The 19,051-nt window shown below is 40.9% G+C and overlaps 1 protein-coding gene across 2 annotated transcripts in view; it reads right to left on the reverse strand.

Annotated features, from left to right (window-relative positions):
- FSHR (follicle stimulating hormone receptor) overlaps window positions 1-19,051 on the reverse strand; it is a gene marked incomplete at both ends in the record, with an annotated part of 163,856 nt that overhangs the window by 82,820 nt on the left and 61,985 nt on the right. For both annotated transcript variants that reach the window (XM_082852258.1, XM_082852257.1), the window contains one exon: window positions 14,623-14,694. In XM_082852258.1, the coding sequence (XP_082708384.1) occupies window positions 14,623-14,694 (72 nt within the window). The remainder of the gene's footprint in view (window positions 1-14,622; window positions 14,695-19,051) is intronic.

The raw sequence follows: 19,051 nt of genomic DNA on the forward strand, positions 1-19,051 counted from the left end.
CGTCCACTTCAGACTGCAAGGACATAAATGCCTGTATTCAGTCTCCTACTTTTTGCCTGAGATACACATATCCTTCTGCCACAAGAAGGAGTTCTGAGGCTCAACTTGCCCAGATGAGCCATACAATGGGTTTGCTCCTGAAATAGTTGTAAGCGAATTGCAATTTTCAGTGTCCAGCAGTGTTTCCAGAGTACCGGTAGAGGGACATTCAGAAACTGAGACAATACTTTTTTGAGTGACTAATTATACTAAAAAAATGAGGACGGTTTGTACTATTAAATGTGATCTAACAATGACAAAGAAAATAAGAAAACTTTTTCCCATTACCTGTCATTTGGTTATAGCAGTGGAGCATGTTTATGCATTTGTTCTGTGCTTTTCTTTAATTGATTCATGTGTATTTTATCGACAACTACACTAGAGCAGGGATTGTGGTCCATTTCTCTTGAATCCTCCACCATACACCTCCTTACACAGGACTAATATTTTTTTAGATCTTATAACTCCTTCTAGTCCGGACTAGCGGTGTTGGTATCACCTGGGAGCTGGTTAGCACTGCAGAATCTCGGGTCCCACCCAGACCTCCTTAGTCGGACTCTCCATATGAGTTAGATTCCCCAGGTGATTGTATACACATTAAGATTTGAGATGCCATGATGTAGGAGACACTTAGTAGAAGGTCATAAAATGCTCACTGCATTTAACTAAAAGAAAAATCCTTTCTTACAGAGATGAAATGCTGTGTCTTGGCTAGGAAGTTCTGATTGAATCTACATGTTACTAGAATGTTAATTCCAAGGAGAGACAAAGGGGAGTAGGCGAAAACAGGAAGAAGAAAAGCCAATAAATATAGCTGACTTAGGAAATTTCCATTAAAAAATGATGTTTTGATGAAATAGCATGGGCCAGTTTTTAATAATGGACCCACCCTATTAGAGCATTTCCTCTTTGGCATGAAAAAGGCCAGTTTTGCACTTGGATTTTCAGTTCTTGGACCAGACATCCATCCATTCCTAGGGCGTCTTTTTTTTTTCCCCCACTGCCAAGTGCTCAAGACTGAGTGGAAAGTATGAGAAATGCTGAGCACCTGTATATAAAGTTTATGTACTTGGCAGAAATATAAGGGTTACTTTTTTCTTCAGACTTGGACACTCTGTTACTATCCTACACTGATATGACTGTAAGACTCTCAAGATGTAATTTCTCTTTAATAAATGAGAGACAGCATCGCAAAAAGCAAAGCATTATATGGAGAAAACACACGGCGTGTGGCATCTGAGAAATCCCACCTCTATCACTTCGTAGGTGTTGATCTCAGACCAGTCACCAAACTTCTCTGAATTTCATTTCCTCACCTGTGAGGTGGACTCAAATTCTTGCCCTAGCTGCCAGTGAAGGGTTGGTGTGTGAGATTAAATAAGCTAATAGGTGTACGAGGCAGTTTTGAAGTTGTAAAATAGGAAACCGATGCAAAGCTATTCAAACTACTACTACGAATAAAATGGATGAGGACTCTGTGACTCCTACTTCACTCCATTAGAGAACAAGATTATCACTGTCCTATATCATTTATTATTTGGACTCCTTTTGTTGCATTCATAGATATTACAGAATAATAGATTACTTTGTGAACATGGGAGTCAGAAAGCCTGGTTTTCAGGTTTCACCATCCCAGCCCTACCCTTTATTAGATGTGTGACATTGGGCAAGTCACATAACCCCTTTGACTTCAGTCTTCTTTCTGTAAAATTGGGATGATGAGGTTATGGTAATTAAATAAGATAGTGCATGTAAAGTGGCTTATCTCAGTTTCTGGCAACATAATCGCTCAACAAATGACAGCCGATTGTTGCTGTTCTCCTTGAGAACTCCTGGAGAGCAGGGACTTTGTATCTTCATCTTTCTTGCCCAGAACATCTAGCAGTGACCGGCACACAAGCTTCATCAAATCACTGCTCATCTAATTAATGTATTTTGTGACTCAAGAAGAATTTGTGGAACTTTTGGCTGACTGATGGATTAAGCTTTTCTGAGTTCGCCTGGTCTCTCTCAAGGTTGCTCACAAATAGAATAGACCAAACACAACCGCGTATACACCAGTCAGAGGAGGTGTCCCCGGCTTGAGGAAGCATGTTAGCTCTACGGGCCTCATCCTCACAGGTGTTCAGGGAGTGATGGAAGTCACAGTCATTTACTCTGTGAACCCTGAGAAATCACTTGATGGACTAGCTGGTGTCGTCCATCAGGCTGCACTTGTCTTGAGTACTTGACTGAAGCCTATAAATCGCTTCTCTTTAAGAAGCTCCAGCCAGTGATTTCTGATTTGGCCTCATTTCCTTGAAGTTAGTGAAGAACTTACCCTCGATGCAGGATTTTTTTTTTTGTTATTGTTATGGAACTTGGTGCTGCAGTAAACCACCATCCTTTTCCCCCTAAAGCAACTGTCTGCTTTACTACATGGAAAGTCACATCTTAAGTGTTTTATCTGATTGGACTGAGAAGTTATATGTGCATATGAAGAGAAGCAGGGAAGACAGTATAAGGGGACGTATAAGGGGACACATTTTAAACAAATATATGAAGACTGGAACCCCAATTTTTAAAAATTTTTTTTTGTAGTACGCGGGCCTCCCACTGTTGCGGCCTCTGCCGTTGCGGAGCACAGGCTCCAGACGCGCAGGCTCAGCAGCCATGGCTCACAGGCCTCGCTGCTCGGTGGCATGTGGGATCTTCCCGGACCGGGGCACGAACCCGTGTCCCCTGCATCGGCAGACGGACTCTCAACCACTGCGCCACCAGGGAAGCCCAGAACTCCAAAATTTTAACATTCAGTAAAGGAAGAACAAAACAGACACCAGCCTGAGTTCTCCACCTGGTGTCAGACCGTGAGGGGGCCCATTCTCAGTAGATGGAATCTTGAAGGCACTAATGTTTGTGATTACAGGAAGCTCATTTTTCCCTCAAATTTCTGTTCATGTACACATGGACTTTGCAGTGCAAACAAGTAAGTCAGTCTAGATATGATTCTTCAGGTATTAAAGCGAATCTCCTTAAGCACATGTGCCACATTGACTAAAATCCCACCATTAGCAATTCAATCCTTTGGAAATGGCATCACCCACTTCATGGCTTTTTAAAAAGGCAAATTGTCTTGGAGTATCTAATTCAGAACTCCTTAGAAAATCAATGCCATTACATTATTCAGATGTTGTTATCGTTACTGGGAAAGAAGAATGAAGAACAAGATAAAAAAGATACTGAGAGCCTGATTTGGGGAAGAGGTTCTGAAAAGTTGGGAAAGGACCGCAGGGGCAGAGATGACAAATTCACAAACTTTGCCTGCCATTATCTTTCCAGTGTGCCCAGTCCCATGCTAGGCGCGTTGGAGAGGAATATGAGAAGAGAGAAAGGCAAAATCTGTAATCAGTATGTAGTTGAGCTGAGACACCATGAATGGGAGGCAGAGCACATGTGCTGTCTTTATAATTCATACCTTGCATTTGTATGCACTTTTACCTTTTCAAAGCATGCTCACATCCAGGCACAAATTACATGTTTGTGAAACACTTGGCATCAACAATTGCTATCTCTGTGCCCAGACTCTCTCAGAATCTCAGACCCACTGGGGTGGTTGACTTCCGCTTTATTCATTTAGGCTCCTCTGGCATTTGTCCCTCACTCCTCTGCTTTTTCTCTCTGCCTGTTTAACCTCTGGAATGGTTTGAACTGTAAAACCCCATCTCTGATCATTCAGTTTCTGTGTAGGCTCTAGCCGGAGTGGATCTGAGCACCACAGAAGAGGTTTCTGGAGTATAAGATTCAGGTAGTTTGTTTGTTACGGGTGGTGGGCAGGCAGGTGGGGGTGTGTCCTATTCGAGTCTTTTACTGCTTAAGGCATCTTATTAAGTCATAAACAGCCCAGATGGATGTGGTTGTGATGGGCATGGGCTAAATGAGGAAATAAAAATAAATAGTTTGTGCATCGATCGGAGCTTGTGTTTAGATTGCATCTTTTTATTTTAATACTACTCTATTAGAAAAAAAATCTAGCAAGAGTCTGTAGGGCAGAGCCACGAGGCTATTTTTCACTTGAGTGTTATGCTACCTTAATTGTGTCTTCTCTGAGTAGACACAAACAATGAGTTGCTGGCAGAGAGAACAGAAAGGCCAGTTCATTTTCTGGTATATCCGTGAGCCCTGGCAAACATAACACATTTGGAGGTCTTTCCCACAGCTTGCCTTGTCAAGAAAGGTCAGAAGGGCAAGCAGAAGCCTTAAAAGAAAGAGAAGATGACATTGCTTGGGTGTTGATTAAGAAATGGAAGGAGATTGTATTTGATGGTAAGCCAAACGTCTGGCTTGAGTAAACTCTGTGAAGTCTTGCCACCTGTAAGCTTTAGCTGCTGAATTAAAGGCAGCGAGCAGAGGTCACCAGGACCGTGAATGCCTTAGAGCATCAAGTAGCCAAGAGGCTGGAGGAGCCTAGAGATGGAAGATGGTAATGAGGGCATATCTGTGCTTTCCAAGCAAGGGAGCATCTACAACATACATACTGTAAGCTTGCTAGTTCACAGTGGGCGCTATGGACTGAGGGTTGATGTCTCTCCCCGCCCACCCCAAATTCATATGTTTAGGCCCTAATTCCCAGTGTGGTGGAATTTGGAGATGGGGACTTTGGGAAATAATTGGGTAAGGTCATGGAGGTGGAGCTCTCATGATGGGATTGGTGCTCACATAAGGGGATAAAGAGACCAGAGCTCTCTCTTAACCATGTGGAGATACAGAGAAAAGGCAGGGAGTGGGTTCTTCCACTTGGACTTCTAATCTTGGACTCTTAGAACTGTGAGATTTAAATGTCTGTTGTTTAAGCCACCCAATCCAGTATTTTATTACAGCCGCCTGAGCTGATTAAGTCAATGGGGCTCTCATCTGTATTTTTTCAGTATTGCCTTTTTTGGAATCTCTTCCAGCAAAGGAAACCCTACTCTACCTTCATGGATAAAACAGAAGGGACTGAGATGTGGACAGTTGCAATGAATATAAGCTTGAAGGCATCCATAAAATTACTAGATCTCAGGAACTCTGTTTCCTTTATCAGACTCCTCCCCACCATGCACACATAGAAAGAAATCAAAGTGAAAACAAGCGAAAAAACAAAACCAAACCAAGTATATAAATGCAAAGCTAATAAATTATTCTCTTTTCTTATCTGGTCAGCTATTAGATATTGTAGAGTTTATTTTGAGGACCCACCTAGAAACAGTTGAAAATAAGGAGACTTAATGGAGATACTAAAACCACATCAACCCAAAAAGTGACAAGAAAATGGCTTCTTGTGTTCTTGGTTGAAGCAGTAAATACAACAAAAATACTTATTTTCAGAATATTTATGGAGAACAGGAAATGAGATAAGGACTTTCACCTTCTAGACACTAACTCATGTTTGACCTGGGTCAATAATGACAACTTGATTGGCCCAACTTTTACATTTCCCAACTGCTGACTAAGTTAATTTGCAACTTAACAGGCAGCCCAGTTTGCAAAGCCTTGAACTAAAGCCAGTCTCAGCAGGATCTTTACCCAGAAATGAGTTGGTATACTGAAACTTGAAGGTGGAAAAAAATATTCCAAGAAGAGGTTTCCTCTCCTCTACGACTGTCCCAGGAGAGGTCTCCTCTCCTCTGTGACTGTCTCCTCTAGACTCTAGGTTCTGGTTTATGGCAATTCCAAGTGTTTAGGCACAGAAATGCTCTCTTCTAATTTTAAATGACATCAAAGGAAGCTTTCACAGCATTAATCCTCCCCTTTGTCACTTTTTACTTTAGTAGAATGATTCTGGAAAATGGTAGACGCCAACAAAAAGGAAGCCTGGTGTAGCCGAAAGAACCAGATTACCTTGGGTTCAAATCCTAGCTTCCCTGCAAAAGAACTCTCTGATGCTAGTTGACTGCTTACCTTTTCTGAATGTCAGTATCCCTGTCTATAAAGTGCAGATTAACTGAAAGGTATTTAAAACACCTGGCCCCAAATAGGTGCTGAAAAATTGTTGATTTTAGACAATCAGCTTCATTTATTGAAGTGTAATTTAACAAATAATACTATTCACTCATTGAAACTCTTCCAGGAGTTTTTTTTACAAATTCATATATTTTGTAACAGCCATCACAATCAAGATATAGAACATCTCCATCAGCCTTAAAATTTCCTTTGCACCCCTTCCCAGACAATCCCAACCATCACCCTTGGCCCCAAGTACTGATGTGCTTCCTGTCACAATAGATTTGATATTCTTCCTTCAAGTTTCATGTAAATGGAATTATTTGCTGTATGGTATATTCTTTTGTGTTTCGCTTCTTTGCCTTAGTAGAAATGCTTGAGACTCATCCATGTGGTTGTGTCAGTAGTTTATTCCCTTTTATTACTTATTCATACTCTGTTGTATGAATAGAACATAATTTGTTTACCCAGTGACCTGGTGATGAGTACTTGGATTGTTTTTAGTTGGGAGCTATTATGAATAAACTCTGTTATCAACATTCTTGAACAAGTCTTTGTGTGGACATATGTTTTCATTTCTCTTGGATAAATACTTTATAAGGAACTGTCAAACTGTTTCCCAAAGGGGTTGTACTATTTTGCAGTCTCACCAGATACATACGAGAGTTCCAGTCACTCCGCAGTTTCACCAATGCCTATATTGTGAGTCTTTAATTCTAGCTATTCTAGTGGGTATGGGTATGTAATGGTATTCCTTTAAGGTTTTAAAATTCATTTCTGTAATGGCCACTAATATTGGATATCTTTTTATGTGCTTATTGTCCATTTGTGTATCTTTGGGAAGTATCCATTCAGATCTTTTGCCTATTTTCAATTGGATTGTTTATCTACTTATTTTTCACTTTGAAGAGTTCTTTATATAGTCTTAATACAAGTCCTTTTTCAGAAGCGTGTTTTGGAAATATTTTTCTCCCCGCCTGTGGCTTGGTTTTTCATTTTCCTGATAGCTGTTCTTTTGAAGAGCAGAGATTTTATTTTCACTTCATCAAAATAAAATCTGATCTTATGCTTTTTGTGTCCTATTTAAGAAACGTTTGCCTATCCCGAGATTGTGAAGATTTTCTCCTACATTTTCTTCTAGATATTTTAAAGTTTTAGCTTTTACATTTAAGACTATGATCTGTTCAGAGGTAGATTTTGTATACGACATGAGGTAAGGGTTGAGGTTTATTTTTTTTTCCCATGTGAATACCGAGTTGATTCAGCACCGTTTGTGGAAAAAAAGTATTCTTTCCTTATTGTAACCAACTCTTTCAAGACACAGAGGATGAGGGGACATTTCCCAACTCATTTTATAGCACCAGTATAACAAAACAAAACAGAGCAATTATAAGAAAAGAAATATACAGGCTAACATCTCTACAAATATAGACACAAAAATTCTTAACAAAATATTAGTCAATCAAAATCTGTGTGTGCAAGTGAACTGTAACAAATCCAAGTCAGATAGTTAGTTGCTCAAAATAACCCATGTAATTTCCATCACGCTCACTGTGACACTCAAACTTTTCCCCATGGCCTGTAAGGTTCTCCATGACCTTACCCCGGCTTCTTCTATGACCTCATCTCCTACCACCTCCCCTCTGTTTGTTCTCCTTCAACCACACCATGTAGATACACTATACGTGGTGAATACTCTTTCTACAAATTGGATTCAGACTTAAATATCATCCACTCAGTAGCTTTCACCTGTGAACGTACGTTAGCATCATCAAGGGAGTTTTAAAAAATGATCAATCCTTGGCCCTACCCTAGACAGATAGAATGAAAAAATCCCTGGAAATGACAGTCAAGCTTGTGCATTATTTTTTAAAATAAGTTTTTAGAAGTTCCCCAGAGGATTCTAAAGTACAACCTGAACCTCATTATCACTTTTTTTTTTTTTTTTGCCCTGGGATTCAGATCCCCTCTTCCCATTCAGAGGTCCAGCCACTCCAACACTGGCCTTCAGTTTTTTATCAGGAGCCTGTAGAATCATCAGCCTTTCCTTCTTGCTTTATTTCAGTAAGTGGGACTCAAGGCTGCTTTGCCCATTAACTCTCAGAATCACAGACGGTCAGAGTAGGAACAGACCTAAGGAAATGTTAGGGAGGCAAAGCAGGTTGGAACCCACATTTTCCAGCACCGGTGCCATTAGTATTTTAGTTACCTGACTTATTTCCTTTCCCTTTATCTGTGCTGAGTGAGCCCGTAGGACTGAGAATTGGAGGATATCAGCTTTTTTAGTGTGCTTGCCACCGTTTTCATTCAATAAATGTCTTCCTCTACAAGTCTCTCTATTAACTTTTCTTCCCCCAGTGATCTGGGGGTGGAGGCTGGAGTGTCAGACTAGTAGTCTCATTTTCATATGCGAATAAATCACTTGATTATACTTTTTGTCCTTATGTTATCATGAATATTTCAGATGAATTTTATATGGTTCATATTTATGGTTTGGGAGCTGTTTCACATTTTGGCTCCTTGCCGTCTCATCTGCATATACCACATCTCAGCTGATGTTGATTGGTCTCATTTACATATTCACCATGCTCCTATTTTCAAAGATATTTTATTATACGCTGGCTTTTCTTCCCCCTCCAGTGTTACAATAGCACGTAGATGTGTTTTTAAATTGCACTCATTTCCATACATAACTTTTCTGGTTACCATAAATCACCACATTGTCACCTCCTCCCCCCCACCCTATTTAGTGTAGTCTTCACACTTTATACCAAGCTGATATATGACTCCAAGATAATTAAAGATAAGGTAAACAGTTTACAGTGCACTTTGAAAAGCCACTTCACACTGCAGAGAGTTTGATGATTTTCTTTTCCCCCAGTCAGTCCCAAAGCAATGAAGAGTCAGGAGGTTTGAGAGAGTGATGCTGAGGAAAGCTAAGGTGTGACAGTGATCATTTCATTTCTATTGGAGAATCTCCTGCTCCACTTCTACCAAAAGACTCCGTTCCCTCTTGACTTCTTATAGAAGCAGAGGCGGGTGGGTTAAGCTGGATTAATGAGAGATGGATTAGCATGGATTGGGGCAGAGTTACTGGATTCTTCCAATTATTCTAACAGGAGGAAGGGGGAAGAATCAAACGTAGCAAATCCCCAACTACCCAGGTCACAAAGCCCTCTCTCTTCTGGATGAGAAGAGGACTAATTTTCTTTTTAGACATTCATTGTTTGCTCCCAACTACCAGCATCTAGTCTCCACTTTTTTTTTTTTTTTCCTTCAGCAGTGGCCTCAGTTTTTGTTTGTGGATCTCCCTCCCCCCATTCCAAATCCATGTGGTTGGGGTAGGTGTTCTCACCTCTAGGTATGGAGCCCGTTACCCAGGCCACAGCCAATTTGAACATTACAGCTGCAGTGGTTGGTCCAGGGATGGTTCTGTGATCTAAGCAAGTCAGACTTAAATCTTAAGACGTTTATGGGATTGAGCAAGAAAAAGGGCAGCACATTCCCCCTGAATAGAACCTGAGATGATGTTTGAAGGCAGGACTGCTACTGCTTTCTTGCCACCAAGGGTGGGGCTCAGGGCTGGAATGAACATAGTGAAGGGAGACCAGAGAGAGGGGGAGAGGCCGAGTCCTAAGGACCTTGAACCTGAATAGAGCTGTTTCTAAAGCCATTCCTTCTCGCTGACCATCAAGTTAAATGAGCCATTAAACTCCCTTTTCTTCAGCCTGTTTGAGGTTTATTTTCTTTTGCCCTCACACAACAGGAAGAGTCCGAACAAATACAATGTTTGTATCACTTATTTTGCACGTATTGTCCTGTACATTTTTGTCCTGCGTTTGATTTTAAACTATAGCCATGTAAGTGCCTAGATCAGAGCAGAGTCTCAGCCAGTGTTTGTATGTCTGTTAACTCCACCATCAGTTATCATTATCATTCCTACGACTTAGTATTTTCTTGTTATATCTGGGTATCTTCTTTCTCCAACTACTTATATTTTTTCATTTTTATTTGTGCATTTATCAGATATTTATTGTGGGTACCTGGCTCTGTGTGAGACATCATGGATCCAATAATGAGTAAAAGCAATCATGTCCTTGTGCTCATGGAAATTACAGTCCAATAGGGGAGTTAGAGATTAATTCAAGTAATACATAAGTAAGTGTAAGAGTGTTAAAATGAGAGTCACCACCTAGAGTCTAGTGGTGATGTGAGAGTGTATTATATTAGCAGGAGGTTTTGTCCTAGTTGGGGAGGTCGGGGGAGCGTTCCTGGGCAAGTGATACTGGTGTCAGGGTCTGAAGAACGAGGAGGAACTTACTAAATTAAGAGGGCAGAGTGGAAAGGAAGTTCTAGTCAGAAGGAGCAAGCAAGGCCCACGGTGGGCTGCATAACATGGTACGTTTTATGAACTGAAGAAGAGCCAGTAGAGCAAAGGACAAAACGTGAGCAGTCTAGTTTCTTTTTTATGTTAAGAGCAGCAGTAAGGTATGGAGAGAGAGAGAGAGAGGGAGAGAGAGCGAGCGAGAGAGCACGTGCGTGTGTACCAGGTGCACCAGGTGTTGAAGGTGACATGATTAGGTATGAATTTAGAAAATGTCCCTCTGGCTGCTGTGTAGAGAATGGATGAGGGCGAGGGGAGAGCATGCTGGTGGATGGGGAGGCACAAGTAGAAGACTGGTGCAGGTTTCCAGGACAAGATAATGGTAGCTGGAGAAGGAGACGAGCAGATAGATTAGAGGTGAAGCCAGGAGATAAAACAACAGGACTTGGTGTTGTACTTAATACAAAGTTAAGTTACACTCTGACCTTGCTCTGAAAGAACAATCTTAAGGATCTGGAAAAACGTGTAAACTCCAAATGCAATCTGATAAATACGCTATTGCTACTACAAGCACGAGATTATGGTTTGGAAGCACTGGGAGAGTTCTGGAAAGGCTGTACGGGGTTTGGGGGGTAAACATTTGCTCTGCCTCTTGGGGGAAAAGCAGACTTCTACCAAGTGGGATTTTAGGCAGAAGGACAGCATCTATATAAGACCGGTGTGAAAGTATATTTGTTCACTTGTTCATCTATACCTTCACCTGCACCTATTTTTTGGTCTACGTGCCAGGCATTGTCCAAAGAACCAGCCATCACATTCTAAATAAGCAATACGATGTCTGATAATGGCAGTGCTTGGGAAATGGCAAATCTTCCTACCTGGCAAAAGTGTGGGGTATACTGTGTATGACTGTGTATGGTGGGAGATAATGAGCTTTGATTTCTGTGTCAGAGACTTAAGACTGAAGCCCATAGCAGTGATGGTCCCTGGAGGGATCCAAAGTCCCTGCAAGGGACTTTGGGCAGAGCAGGTCTGGAAACAGAGTGGTGGGAGATTGCAGCTGGGGCAGGCAGAGCAGCCTCACGCAGTAGGCTATGCAAGTGACTTTAAACCTCATAGCTGCAGGAGTAAGATGAGGACAGGGTTCCAGAGATAGTTTTTTTTTTTTTTTCTTTTTTTTTTTAACATCTTTATTGGAGTATAATTGCTTTACAATGGTATGTTAGTTTCAGCTTCACAACAAAATGAATCAGTTATATATATACATATGTTCCCATATCTCTTCCCGCTTGCGTCTCCCTCCCTCCCACCCTCCCTATCCCACCCCTCCAGGCGGTCACAAAGCACCGAGCTGATCTCCCTGTGCTATGCGGCTGCTTCCCACTAGCTATCTACATATATACACTACCAAACGTAAGGTAGATAGCTAGTGGGAAGCAGAGATAGTTTTGAGAGGGAGTCGAGAGAACTGGAAGAGCACCTGCACAGAAGAAAGAGAGAAGGCACATGAGTCGAGGGAGACTGAATTTTCTTGCTTGGGAAGCTGGGCAGATGGTGATGTTATGCAGGGCAATATGGGAAGATGAGAAATTTAAGGGTAAGGATAATGAGTTTGTCTGGATATGCTGAATCTGAGGCACTTGTGGTTCACTTAAGGGTAGATATTGAGGACTCCCTCCATTTCAAAAAACAAGAATTATGGCCTCAGAAGAGAGGCGGGGTTTGCGGATGAAGGTTTAGGAGCCCCGGTAGTAAGATATAATTGATAAATAGTAATGAGGATGTGACTATAAAAACAGAAAATGGCCAAAACTGGCACCCTGGAATATCTGAACCTTTGAGGAGCAACTGAGGAAAAAGAAAAGGGACAGAACTGGTTATGGAGTAGGTCTGGAAGGCCCAGAGGACAGGCAGGAGGACGTGGTGCCACCGGCGTTAGAAGGGGAAAGAGTATGGAGAGGGATGGCATGAACGGTCAGTGTAATCAGTGGCTACCTATCGGTTAAATACTAAGAGGACAAAGTAGAAGTCATTAGTTCTGACGGTTTCGGTATTGTTGGGACCTTGGACAGAGTAATTTAGTGTTAGAGAATTTGTGGTTGAATAGCAAGAGGACAGGCTGAGGAGTGACTGAAAGGAAAGGATAGAGAGGCAGTGAACACGGGCTGCTTTTTCAAGAGTGGCAGTGATGGGGAAGAGAGAGGATGGTAGCAGGGAAGGAAAGCAGGATTTATCCAGAAAGCTTTCTCCCCTTCCTTTTAATAAGGACATGTGAAACTGGGCCACATGTGCAGAATGAGTGAAAGGGGTTTTGTGATTTGTGAAGAGGGAGGTATTGAAGAGGAAGCCAATATTTATTAAGTTCAGAAAACTGGTTAAAAACTGGAGGAAGAACATAAATGAAGAACATAAATGTGGAAAGGAGATGAGAGCTTATCAGTGACCAAGAATAGGAGGTGAGACAATGGATGAAGGTGAGCCTAGGGACCGAAGGGTACAAATAGTCTGTTCAGAGTTCAGTTCGGTACTGGGTTCTCTGCTCCGGAATGTTTTGGAAATCTTAGGACATAAACAGTATTGAAAACATAAGATTAATTTTTCTGGCATCTGTGGCAGTGCAGGCTGACTAATAAAGGCATGAGGTAGAAATGGACAACCTGTGTCTGAGGAAGTTGAGTTTCTGAACCAGCTGTTCTGTCTCTGGGATTATTGCTATGTCAGCTCAGATCAACTAGCTATCGCCAAAGGAAGGTCTCATGGTAGCCTGAGTACCCAATGAGAGGTCAGTCACATTTGCTGGATTGAATTTATGAAGGTGAATTATTTGTGGTACCTGGGATTCCTGTCTTTAGAATTATTTCTACGTAATTACAGAACTTTTATGGGGGGAGACCTATCCAATAGTCACCTAGTCTCTTAATTCCAGGCAGGGCAATGGCTGATCCATCCAGGAATACACCTTGAGTCAAAAGCTCTCCAACTCTGTTCCTTCCCTGTTTTCCTTGGTGAGCTCTGCTCAGATGAGTGCCCCATCTCCCAGTTCCTGTGCATGTTGAATGTCTTCAAGAATTGTAAACATGGAAGACTCAGGTCTTAAACTGGGCTCTCATCCAACTGGGAGAAGTTTGCGCATAGAAATTAGAGATCACATAAGCTACCCCCCCCCCTTTAAAATCTCCTCCCTTGATACACAGATGAGGAAGCCAAGGTTCTGAGAGATAAGGTGATTTAATCAAGGTTACACAGTAAGTTTATATTAAAATTAACACTCAGACCCAGGATTCTGACCAACCTCCTCTAAGCAGTTGGCATAACTGCTCAAACACATTGCCACTCTCTCTGCTTTGTGTTTCTTTCATTAATGGATTTCTTTCTCGCTTCCTCAGACCTGGGCAAGTGTTCTTTTTAAAAGTGCAGTGAAAGAACCAAGACAAAAATTGAATGACTTAAAGGAGAAGCTTATGTAACTGGGGGGTGGGGTGGGCCTTGCTTTATTCTTATAATGAAAAAAAACATTCTTTTCTGTGTAATCCATCTGTATTACTGTACTTACTGGCATTAAGTTCTAGATTCTGGCTGTGGTGAAAAACACTTTTCCCATCCCTAAAAGCCTAGGGGATGGGATCAAGGACCTTCAAAGGCAGGGTGGGTTACCTTAAGCATGAAAGAATTTGCTGTTTTTTCTTACTCTACCCTACTTTGAGAAAAGCCTATTTGGGGAAACCCCTACATTACACTAGCCCAGTAGAAAGCGAGTGTTCACATTAACAAAGTCTCCTCTTTTCAAAGGAAATCGCCCTCAGTGCTCTAAACTTTCCCAATACTTTTGAATGTTTATATATCACTTACCACTTGTCAGCATGGCTTAGGAACAAGAAGTCCAGAAAATCTCTAGAGCACAAATGTTAGGCCCTGCTGTCAATTAAAAATTAATCAGAGTTAATAATTAACTCTATTAATAGTTAATTAATAGAGAGGATCTCTTAAAAAGAATGGATGTCAGCAGAGAAAATAGGCTTTGATTTATAAAACTTTCACTCACAGGTACTTTGGGAGCAACACCTTATACCACAAAAGTGAGAATTGCTTGTATTCACCTTACGCTGATTTCAGTGGCCACATGCTGAAAGACTTCACACTACTGTTTAGGACCTGTGGTAAGGAAATACAATGGGACAAGGTGCAAAACCTTCGCTTAGCGTGTGATTCTGGTTCCTAAGCACAGAGAACCATGCTAGACGTGGTCTGAGGTTGCTGCCCATAGCCCATGTGAAGCATTCACCCACTGCTCAGGTACATACATTTTCTCCAGGTCCCCAAATCCCGAAAATGCTCCTTTTGGGATGACTTGAAGCTTGGTGAGAACAAACCTCCTGAAAAGAGAGTGGACATAAAATATCACAACCTATCCATTCATTGGTAAGGTACCGAGTGCCTAATGTATAATAGCAGATAACAGCCAAGGTATACCGAGTGCTTGCCATTTAGTAGTGCTTACGATTACTTCTCCATGGTCTCTTTTCACCCACACCACAAAGCAGTGATGTTGGCAGTATTGTTATCCCCATTTTGTATAAGAGGAAACTGAGGTTTAAGGAGGTTAGCAAACTTACCCAGGGTCACATGGCTAATATGTGGCAGAGCTAGGATATGAACCTTCTTGTCACCACTACTCCATTTGACTCCTACAGCCCTGTGAGGCCGCTTCTCTTTTTCTATTCCAACTCCCAATACCTCCTCCCTATTATCCTTCTTAGCTGACCTTGCTTCTTACTTCAGAGAAAATGAAACCAGTAGAAGAGGACTTTCTCATGCTCTCACATGGCTCCCAGCCATCCTCCCACCTGCACCTGGGCTTTATATACCTTGCCTTCCCTCCTGTTACCATGCGTGAGCTGTCCAGGGTCCTGACTAAAAACAGTCCCTCCAACCCCTGCCATATCTCTTTCCTTGTCTTGTAGTGAAGGTAGCCACTACAGCAATTCCCCCCTTTCTTTCATACATTTCCTTCCCATCAGTATACAGACATGCCTTAATTTCTCCCATCTAAGAAAAGTCTTAACCTCAGCCACCTTCAGCTTTTGCCATTTTCTTCTGCTTGAAATATTTGCCTCACACCTGCCTCAAAATTCCTTCCAATGGCTCCGCATCTCAGTCAGGAAAAAAAACCCTCTTGTATTGTGTTGACCAAAAGGTTCATTCGGTTTTTTCTGTAAGGTGGCTCTAGTAACACTTAGTTGTCTTTAACTTCATTCGAAACAATTTTGTTAGATTGTATGTGACAGCTGTCATATCAGTGTGCAATGAAAAAAAAAGACTTATCAAAATTGGTGAATTTTGGTGTGGCCATTTTGATATTGAAGATGGAAGAAAAACAACATTTTCGGCATATTATGCATTATTATTTCAAGAAAGGTAAAAATGGGACCGAAGTGCAAAAACAGATTTGTGCAGTGTATGGAGAAGGTGCTGTGACTGACGGAACGTGTCCAAAGTGGTTTGCGAAGTTTTGTGCTGGAGATTTCTCGTTGGACAATGCTCCACGGTTGGGTAGACCAGTTGAAGTTGATAGCCATCAAATCGAGACATTAACTGAGAACAATCAATGTTATACCATGAGGGAGATAGCCGACATACTCAAAATATCCAAATCAAGCCCTGAAAATCATTTGCACCAGCTTGGTTACGTTAATCACTTTGCTGTCTGGGTTCCACATAAGTTAAGTGAAAAAAAACCCTTCTTGACCATATTTCTGCATGTGATTCTCTACTTAAACATAACAAAAACATTCCGTTTTTAAAACAAATTGTGACTGGCGATGAAAAGTGGATACTGTACAATAATGTGGAACAGAAGAGATCATGGGGCAAGCGAAATGAACCACCACCAACCGCATCAAGGCCAGTCTTCATTCAAAGAAGGTAATGTTGTGTACATGGTGGGATTGGAAGGGAGTCCTCTATTATGAGCTCCTTCCAGAAAACCAGACAATTAATTCCAACAACTACTGCTCCCAGTAGACCAACTGAAAGCAGCACTCGATGAAAAGCATCAGGAATTAGTCAACAGAAAATGCATAATCTTCCATCAGGATAACGCAAGACCGCACGTTTATTTGATGACCAGGCAAAAACTTTTACAGCTTGGCTGGGAAGTTGATTCATCTGTTGTATTCACCAGACATTGCACCTTGGGATTTCCATTTATTTCAGCCTTTACAAAATTCTCTTAATGGAAAAATTTCAATTCCCTGGAAGACTGTAAAAGGCACCTGGAACAGTTCTTTGCTCAAAAAGATAAAAAGTTTTGGGAAGACGGAATTATGAAAAATTTGCCTGAAAGATGGCAGAAGGTAGTGGAACAAAAGGATGAATACATTGTTCAATAAAGCTCTTGGTGAAAATGAAAAGTGTGTCTTTTATTTTTAGTTAAAAATCAAAGTCACATTTTGGCCAACACAATATATCACGGCCTGCAGGACCCTATAGGATCTTCCCACTCTCCCTTCCCGTATATCCTCTAACCTCAATTTTGACAGCTCACACCATTGCTTATCTCATTCTCTTCACAGTAATCTCTTGCTATTCTTTGTACATGCCAGGTTCCTTCTTGCCTAATATTTCTGCATTTGCAATTCTCTCTTCCTGGAGCATTCCTCTCTCAGATATCCTTCTTGCTTTGCTCTTTCATCCAGCTGCTTACTCACATGTCACTTTCTCAGTGAGGCTTTCCCTAACCACCCTATTTAAAATGACAATTTTCCCAACTTAGTCCCTTAACCCCTTTCTTCATAGTACTTCTGCCATGTTACACTTTATATTATCTATTTATGTATTCATATACTTATTTATCTTTTACCCATAACTAGAATGCAAGCTCTGTGAAGGGAGGAATTTTTGTCTGATTTGTCTACTGTTGTATACCAAACGCCTAGAACAGTGGCTGGTACATGACACATATTCAGAAAAACATTTCTTGAATGGCTATTGAAGTCTGAGAGTTCAAGGCTTGAGGGTAGAATTACAAGTGACTCTTTGGGAGTCTCTACAGTGGGAATACTATTTCTTCCTCTGCCTTTCCTCCCTCCCACTTTCTCTTACTTTGCAATTGGTTAATAGGGAGTTGGTTTTCTTTCCACTTTAATCCTTCCTTCTGCAAGGCAGTCTGTCAGTAGGAATTCAGTACTGTGGACTTGGATAGTTTCACAAACTTTCATTGCTTTTATTCCTATTATTTATTGGTATTAGTGAAATTCCCATTTCACATAAAGTTATTGTTCAGGCAAACAGTTCTTTTCTTCCACTTTGTTTGCCTTTGGTCACCATGTGCACCAGCTCCATGGTGAGGAATCATGAGAGAGAATCCTGTGCACTTTTCTCGCTCTGGAGGAGTTTATATACATGGGAAGGCAAAAACAGAAGCCTTGGAATCACCAGGAAACAGATGTGGGATATAGTTGATGTAATAACTATAGATGTTATACAGGAATGAAATGTCCCAAAGTACATAAATATATAAGAGGAAGATCGGAAGGAGTGGGTGAATTTGAGCCTGGGTCTCAGAACTATCAGATCATACTAAAAGCATAGTCTCTGTGAAACTATTGGATCTAATTGAGGATTGAGTGTAATGGTTCTAGAACAGTATCAACTTCTAGAACACTCATCCGAAAAGAATCAAGGTCAGTTCATAGTCTCTTAATGTACTCAACCTTAGTTAACATAGACAAGTTCCTTTTGTTCCTATTTATCACAAGACAGAAGAATGATGAAAACAAATTGGTAAAAGCAAATAATAAAATTGCTTTAAACTACCCAATCAGTCTAAAGTTTCAAGGGAGTTGAAACATTAAGGTAAATATTAGTTAGTAAGATGTGCAAAGAGCAGAATCTTGGATAATTGACTCTCTTTAATAACAGGTCAACTAGATAGTTCTTTTTGGTTCAACTCTAGTAGCAGGCACATTTTCTAAAAATTTCAACATCTGTGCCTGTATTAAGTGGTTCAAACTAATTAATATAATTAAATGTTTTTGAAGATTGAAAGTCTTGACTTCCATTTCCTGAAATGCTATAAATTTAGATAACCTGAAGATATTTCCACCAAAGATCACCCAGAAATTGTCTATAAAACATAACCACTATTGTTTTAATTGCATAGCTGAGCTTATTAGAAAATATAAGAAATTCCTAGGGTCCTACAGTAGAACAACTGAAAACCAGATGGAACCTTGAGTTGTGAATGTAAACAGAATTCTAAGAGGGTAAATTGAAGTCAGTGTATTTGGGGGGGGGGGTGGGGAAGAAGGGAGGAGTGGGGAGAGGGTTGTCTGGACTTGGTAGACAAGGAATTTGTGTTTTGATGCCCAACTGGTACATGAGACGAAACATGGATGATGGAATGCAAAGATCTGTTTCTGTGTGTCATTTGTCTGTTTACCTAGCTACCTGCCTACCTACCTATCACATGTGCATTCTAGAAAGAAAGATACAGAAAATGGAGAACAGGCAACTTTCAATGAAATAACATGTGGATAATTTCCAGAAATTATGAAAGGCATAAATCCTCAGATTCAGAAATCTCAACAAGTTCCAGGAAGGATAACAAATCCACTGCTGGATACCTGTGAATTAAAACTGTAGAGCCAAAAAAGAAAATATTTTAAATGCAAACAGAGAAAAAAAGACATATTATCTTCAAAGAAAAAACAATTAGAAAACTTCGTAAAA

The sequence above is a fragment of the Leucopleurus acutus genome (genome assembly GCF_964270905.1).
Source record: "Leucopleurus acutus genome assembly, chromosome: 12".
In the NCBI taxonomy this organism is placed as follows: Eukaryota; Metazoa; Chordata; class Mammalia; order Artiodactyla; family Delphinidae; genus Leucopleurus; species Leucopleurus acutus.